Source organism: Oncorhynchus gorbuscha, linkage group LG02, assembly GCF_021184085.1.
Source record: "Oncorhynchus gorbuscha isolate QuinsamMale2020 ecotype Even-year linkage group LG02, OgorEven_v1.0, whole genome shotgun sequence".
Taxonomy (NCBI): Eukaryota; Metazoa; Chordata; class Actinopteri; order Salmoniformes; family Salmonidae; genus Oncorhynchus; species Oncorhynchus gorbuscha.
The window spans coordinates 18,609,371-18,617,482 of NC_060174.1; the positions used below are offsets into that span (position 1 = coordinate 18,609,371).

The following is an 8,112-nucleotide window of genomic DNA, read 5'->3' on the forward strand; positions in this document are numbered from 1 at the left end:
AAATACATTGTGGTTAAGGTAGAGTATGGTTTAATTTAATTTAATTATAATTGTTTTAACACCAATCATAGTCAAACTATCACAAACTGTTTGACTTGAAAAAATACAAAACATATATTTTTTAAAGAGCCGTTTGGGAGCCAAAAGAGCCGGTTCTTTTTGTTGAGCTGAGCCGAACGAGTCGGCTCACTGAAAAGAGACGGAATGTCACAAATTTGACAGGTGACTAAAGCTTGTATTGAATTGTGGGTTGTATCAACCCCGCAAATGACCATGTTGTTCACTTATTCCCTCGAGCTAAATCTAGGGCCGAGGGGCAACGTTAGAGCAGGTAGCCTAGTGGTAAGGACTAGTAACCGGAAGGTTGGAAGATCGAAAGCCCCAGCTGACAAGGTACAAATCTGTCGAACTGCCTAAGGACACAGCTAACGTTAGCTAGCCAGGTGGCTTGTTACTATAGTTTGCTGACATTGTATGTTGGAAATGGAAGACTCTTTAAAAGCAAGTTATTACTCTTAATTCACCTTATCAAATGTCCACAGCATGATCTGCAAGCAAAGCTACAGTTGCGTTATGGTGAGATTGCAAAGAGGTTAGTGGCAGCTCATTCATGTCTTTAATGTTTGATGACAGCTAAGAATCAATTTAGGCAGAATGTTTTCAGCAGGTTTTGCATGACACTCAGATGGGAGGGGAGGAAAGGATGGTGTTTGTACACTTTGTAAATGCCACAATCTTTGTTACAATCTTTTCTGCAGGACCCTACCACCACCCAAACTTCCTGTTGGGCCCAGCCACAAGTTTGCCTTCAATTACTATAATGGCAGAGATGGGCGTAGAGAGTCTGCACCAGCAATGGTTGTGATGTCGTGTCAAAAGGCCTTGACTGCTTGGTAAGTGGTACATAATAAAGGCTATGACAGTGGACCAAGTGTTGGGATTCCTTCTCTGGCAAACTGGGTGGAAGTTGAGTGCATATGACTACTTTACTGCAGTCCCGCTTAGATTAGACTGCATTAGTCTCTTGTGAAAAATGTCTCATACAGACACACTACTCACTCACACAGACAGACAGACTACTCACACAGACTACTCTCCCTCACACACACACAGACTACTCACACACACAGACTACTCACACACACTCCTCACTCTCACACACACACACACTCTCACACACACACACTACTCACACACACACACACTACACACACACACACACACACACACACACACACACACACACACACACACACACACACACACACACACAGACTACTCTCACACACACACACACAGACTACTCTCACACACACACACAGACTACTCACACACACACACACGCAGACTACTCACTCACACACGGATGACTCACACACACACACACACACACACAGACTCACTCACTCACACACACACACACACAGACTACTCTCACACACACACACAGACTACTCACACACACACACACACGCAGACTACTCACTCACACACGGATGACTCACACACACACACACACACACACACACACACGACTCACTCACTCACACACACACACACCTCTCACACATACACTACTCCCTTCATTGGCTCACACACTCTCGCATACAATCATCATATACCCTGCTGCTACTCTCATCATATATTCTGATGCGTAGTCATCTTAGCCCTATACATATATAACCCTCCCCCTCCAGTATCCCTCCACATTGTAAATATGGTATTGGCACCCACCCTGTATATAGCTTACTTACTTTCTTGTGTTCATATTTCTTGTGTGTTTTTGTTCTATTTACTTTATAGTATTACGGATATTGATTACTGGAATGTTGTAAGAAAGTCCTTTCACTGTACTTGTGCACTTGACAATACAACTTAACTTGCCTACGCAGACAACTAAATCTGTAAATGGCCAATCAAGCAATATTTTTGGATCATAGTAAATATTTTGGACAGTATTATACAATATCGGTGTGCATTTGATTTAGCTAGAGAATTAACTTCCTACTGTATCTTCTGAGTGATGTACCAACATTAACTTCTGCTTTCATTCCCTTACAGCCAAGTTCTGGAGGTGCCAGCAAAGCGTCCAGTCACACCTGGAAATGTTCTCAGTGAGCTAACGCTGTCTACAGATCAGCCATACCTCTGAACAACATTGTTTTTTTCCTGACTTATTGTAGGTCTGACAGCAGAGCACGATGTTGAAATCACTATTGTTCAAATCTTGTAAAAAATTGTTAATAAATGATGTAATGTTTGAAGAAATGTTTTGTAATGACCAATTGCTCATGTTACTAGCATATTTACTTTGGTGGTCAATCACAGTTTTGGGTACCTGGTTAAAGGTAGACAGCGATATGCCGTAGATGCAGAAAGTAAACAGCATAGTGGGTCAACTTCCGCAACAACTAAGAGCGTTGAAGCGCGAAGCTCAACTTCTCTGCTGTTTGGTGCCCTGGCTACCACACTGAACTGTGTTATGAGAACCCATGCGCAGATGCTGTGTGATAGCGAAGTGTTGTATCTCGCTCATCTCTCTCCGGTGCTGCTTGTGGCAACTTCATTTCAGTGAGTCTATCTTTAATATCCCTAAAGTAGCTCATCATTATCAGGAGTGACTCAACCATTCATGCATGTAGTCTGCTGCATATTTTTCACTCCCCCAACCTATAGTACCAGCATGTTCTCTCAGTGTGACAGCATCATGTTTTTTCCCCCTGTACTCTTGCTGGATTTATTTACATGATCAAGTGTAGCAACTTTGAACCTCCCAACTTTGGCCCCAAATAGCCTTATTAATTGTACTTTGTTTTGCATTTGTTCTGGCTTTGAAGTCAACATGATCTTCACTGTAACTATATTTTTCCTCAATGCCAAGATAGCTCCTGCAAGCATCTGGGTTCTCTTAAATTGTTCAGTGGAAGGTGCAGAATAGGTTCGTTAGGAACAAACTCTGCAATATTACATGCGAATGGACCTTAAGGAAATTAACTGAGGATTGGTTGAAGTGGCCACAAATAGATAATTGTTCTAACCTGACCCAGACTACATAGTCTGACATACTATAAAAGGCTTAAAGGGGTAATCTGTTGAATTTGACAATTAATCTTAATGGTTGTACAGTCGTCTCAAATAAAACTGAAGGACCTCGGCGTTACTCTGGACCCTGATCTCTCTTTTGAAGAACATACAGTGCCTTGCGAAAGTATTTGGCCCCCTTGAACTTTGCGACCTTTTGCCACATTTCAGGCTTCAAACATAAAGATATAAAACTGTCATTTTTTGTGAAGAATCAACAAGTGGGACACAATCATGAAGTGGAACGACATTTATTGGATATTTCAAACTTTTTTAACAAATCAAAAACTGAAAAATTGGGCGTGCAAAATTATTCAGCCCCCTTAAATTAATACTTTGTAGCGCCATCCTAATTGTCCCTAGAATTTCTAAGCAAACAGCTGGAGGCAGGGCTTTCTCCTATAGAGCTCCATTTTTATGGAACGGTCTGCCTACCCATGTCAGAGATGCAAACTCGGTCTCAACCTTTAAGTCTTTACTGAAGACTCATCTCTTCAGTGGGTCATATGATTGAGTGTAGTCTGGCCCAGGAGTGGGAAGGTGAACGGAAAGGCTCTGGAGCAACGAACCGCCCTTGCTGTCTCTGCCTGGCTGGTTCCCCTCTCTCCACTGGGATTCTCTGCCTCTAACCCTATTACAGGGGCTGAGTCACTGGCTTACTGGGGCTCTCTCATACCGTCCCTGGGAGGGGTCCGTCACCTGAGTGGGTTGAGTCCCTGATGTGATCATCTTGTCTGGGTTGTGCCGTGGTGGAGATCTTTGTGGGCTATACTCAGCCTTGTCTCAGGATGGTAAGTTGGTGGTTGAAGATATCCCTCTAGTGGTGTGGGGGCTGTGCTTTGGCAAAGTGGGTGGGGTTATATCCTTCCTGTTTGGCCCTGTCCGGGGGTGTCCTCGGATGGGGCCACAGTGTCTCCTGACCCCTCCTGCCTCCAGTATTTATGCTGCAGTAGTTTGTGTCGGGGGGCTAGGTCAGTTTGTTATATCTGGAGTACTTCTCCTGTCCTATTCGGTGTCCTGTGTGAATTTAAGTGTGCTCTCTCTAATTCTCTCTTTCCTTCTCTCTCTTGGAGGACCTGAGCCCTAGGACCATGCCTCAGGACTACCTGACATGATGACTTCTTGCTGTCCCCAGTCCACCTGGCCATGCTGCTGCTCCAGTTTCAACTGTTCTGCCTTATTATTATTCGACCATGCTGGTCATTTATGAACATTTGAACATCTTGGCCATGTTCTGTTGTAATCTCCACCCGGCACAGCCTGGTTCCTCTCTAGGTTTCTTCCTAGGTTTTGGCCTTTCTAGGGAGTTTTTCCTAGCCACCATGCTTCTACACCTGCATTGCTTGCTGTTTGGGGTTTTAGGCTGGGTTTCTGTACAGCACTTTGAGATATCAGCTGATGTACGAAGGGCTATATAAATATATTTGATTTGATTTGATTTAATCCGCATTTGAAACGATAGCAAATCGTTTTCCTTGCTGTTACGTACACCACTAGGAAAATGGAACGCAACACCCTGCTCCAACTCATCTCCCCGTGGAGTGAAAGAGGTATGGGATTGTAGGTGCGAGTAAGGATGACAAAGGCAGATAATTTACCGTTTACTGGGAATTTATTCCTTCACACGGTAAATTTGGGGAAAAGGGGCTGAACGGAACCAAAGCAAAGAAAGTAAATGTCAAAGCCCCCTCTCCTACCTTACCTGCCGACCCATTACTTACCTAACTTAGCACCACCTGGTGTGCTAACCAAAATACAAGGGGTGGTCCGCCCAGGTCTTACCTAGTGTGTATAGACAGTAAATACTACTGGCTATGTATGCCGCGGGCCTCTTGCCTAAGCACTCCCTAGGTGCCTCCCCCCTGGGAACAAATGAAACAGAAGAACACAAACAACGTCAATAATAAAATAAACTGCATCCTATTGACCAACACAGGACATACTAATAAGTTATCTCAGCAACAACCAACATTGGACAAACTAATAATCTCTCTCTAACAATGGATCACTGGCTTTTTCTCGCTGGAGAAGGAGTCTGTAATGGGATACAGCTGTATCCTCTGACGAGAGGGCGTGGTCAGCTCCAATTAGCAATGGGGCCGACCAATCAGCTGCTTGGGGGAATTTCAGGAATCCATCCTGAAACATACACAAACAAACAAAACCACAACACAGAAACTGGGGAACGTAACACTTGCCCCTGTTTTAGTAAAACACTGATGGATAGGGCTGGAGAAATGTAACCACTCAAATTCATATTCATTGCATGCATAGCTCTGTCTGACCATCCGTGATTTAAAAAATTAGAATTTTAACCATGTTTCGAGGCTACATGTTTGTTTACATTTACTTTTTTCACAATTTGTTTAGAAAAATAATTGTATATTTTGGGTTTTGATGGTGTACGACAGTTGAACTAAGCTCATGAGGGTTTTATAAATAATCAATACATATCAAGTCTAAGAATGGAAGTAGCAACCGCAGATTTACCCTTTTAATATCCGAAGTTACAATGTATGAGAAATCAGTTTAGTAGAGTGTTGAGTCTCACTCTCTAATGACATGGGAAAGATCTCAATTGCATACCCCTCTTACCCTCTCCTCAAATCCCATTGGAGGTGGTCAGAGGGGCGGGACCTCAGGTTCTCATCCAATAGGTTTTGAGGAGAGCAAACGTGAGGAATATGCAATTGAGATCTTTCGTTATACTCTGCTAGCTGATGTCATGGGAACATTGCATTAAATGGTGTCCTGCCTTGTTCATTGTCCGCCCCGGCTCAGTTGATGTCACGGCACATGAATGCAATGTCTAAGCAGGGACTATCGCATAGAGTAGGCCAGAAGGCTGAACTGAAAAACCTTATCTGAAACTTAAACCTATGTTAAACTTAAACTTTTAAAAAATTGCTTTTGCGGCACCGCTATTGGTTATGTGCATGGATGTTTATTTACATAGTGATTTCCCCAAAAAACAGTACCGCCGCAAAAGTATACTCAAATGATGGGGGCCGCTAACTAGTACTGTCCAATCAATGGAAAAATCCCCATTTTGAACTGATAGGGGCTCCTTATGTAGAGGGACTTTCCAAACTCATTAATTCATCAAGCCATTAAACACAAAACATACATTTTCCACTCAGATAATTAATTATATGATTATCTTAAATGTACATTTGCAATCGACTTCTCATAACTCCACATAGCACCATAATATAATACATTTACGTAACCCTACCGCTACTGTCATGGTGTTTTCCAATACATCCATTCACATGGGTGTTCAATTCGGGACAGGCACTACAAAGCCAGCCCAATTGCCATAGCTTGCATCCTTATTCCAGCATTCTCGGAAGCTACAGAGACGGAGAGAGAGGAACAGAAACAAGCAAACAAAGTAATCAAAATATTGATAAGTACAAAAGACATCACTTAAATTAAACATGAAATCTTATCTGTATATCCTTTATACCATACCAAACTGTATCTGCAGGGAGGTAAGAATGTGTGTTATGTATGAACTGAAATCGCTAGATTAACTTGTGTCGACCCACATTGCTAACGTAGCTGAGTACAGCGCCACCTTTTGCTGCGATTACAGCTGTAAGTCGCTTGGGGTATGTCTCTATCAGTTTTGCACATTGAGAGACTGATATTTTTTTCCCATTTCTCCTTGCAAAACAGCTCGAGCTTAGTGAGGTTGGATGGAGAGCATTTGTGAACAGCAGTTTTCAGATCTTTCCACAGATTCTTGATTGGATTCAGGTCTGGACTTTGACTTGGCCATTCTAACACCTGGATATGTTTATTTTTGAACCATTCCATTGTAGATTTTGCTTTATGTTTTGGATCATTGTCTTGTTGGAAGACAAATCTCCGTCCCAGTCTCGGGTCTTTTGCAGACTCCATCAGGTTTTCTTCCAGAATGGTCCTGTATTTGGCTCCATCCATCTTCCCATCAATTTGAACCATCTTCCCTGTCCCTGCTGAAGAAAAGCAGGCCCAAACCATGATGCTGCCACCACCATGTTTGACAGTGGGGATGTTGTGTTCAGGGTGATGAGCTGTGTTGCTTTTACGCCAAATATAACGTTTTGCATTGTTGCCAAAAAGTTCAATTTTGGTTTCATTTGACCAGAGCACCTTCTTCCACATGTTTGGTGTGTCTCCCAGGTGGCTTGTGGCAAACTTTAAACAACACTTTTTATGGATATCTTTAAGAAATGGCTTTCTTCTTGCCACTCTTCCATAAAGGCCAGATTTGTGCAATATACGACTGATTGCTGTCCTATGGACAGAGTCTCCCACCTCAGCTGTAGATCTCTGCAGTTCATCCAGAGTGATCATGGGCCTCTTGGCTGCATCTCTGATCAGTCTTCTCCTTGTATGAGCTGAAAGTTTAGAGGAACGGCCAGGTTTAACTTTGTTAAAAAAGTTTGAAATATCTAATAAATGATTGTGTCCCACTTGTTGTTGATTCTTCACAAAAAAATACAGTTTTACATCTTTATGTTTGAAGCCTGAAATGTGGCAAAAGGTCGCAAAGTTCAAGGGGGCCGAATACTTTCGCAAGGCACTGTAGGTGTGTTAGCTTACTAAATGCTGCCCGTGATGGACGACCATGTTCGGGAGCCATTTCTTTTCCTGCCTTGTGACAGACACAGAATCAGAAGGGCTGGAGTTTCAGATACTGCCTGGTGATGAGAGTATTCCAGTACTTCATAGTCTGGATTCAGGTCAGGGATCTGGTGGGCGCTTGGACTCATATCTCCCTCACTAGATTTAAGCACCAGATGTCAGAGCATCTCACAGATCACTGCACCTGTTCACAGCCAATCTGTAAATAGCCCATCCAACTATCCACGTTTTGAAGCAAGGTTGGTCAGGGGAACCGCGATGGTGGAGAACTGGGAAATGAATCTCTGGTACCACCATCCCAGACCTAGGAAGAACTTAATCTGTATCTTGGTTCTGAGTCCAGGGCTGTTCCTGATGGCTTCCACTTTGTCCACCTGAGGCCGAACTTCACCCTTA

General features: G+C 43.0%; 1 protein-coding gene across 1 annotated transcript; it reads left to right on the forward strand.

Annotated features, from left to right (window-relative positions):
- Positions 1 to 273: 273 nt before the first annotated feature.
- On the forward strand, positions 274 to 2,250 carry LOC123989589 (NADH dehydrogenase [ubiquinone] 1 alpha subcomplex subunit 7-like). The gene is made up of 4 exons (XM_046290717.1): positions 274 to 393; positions 543 to 592; positions 759 to 893; positions 2,062 to 2,250. Exons 1-4 carry the CDS (start codon positions 274 to 276, stop codon positions 2,150 to 2,152), a joined length of 396 nt encoding a protein of 131 aa, XP_046146673.1. The 3' UTR covers positions 2,153 to 2,250.
- Positions 2,251 to 8,112: the final 5,862 nt, after the last annotated feature.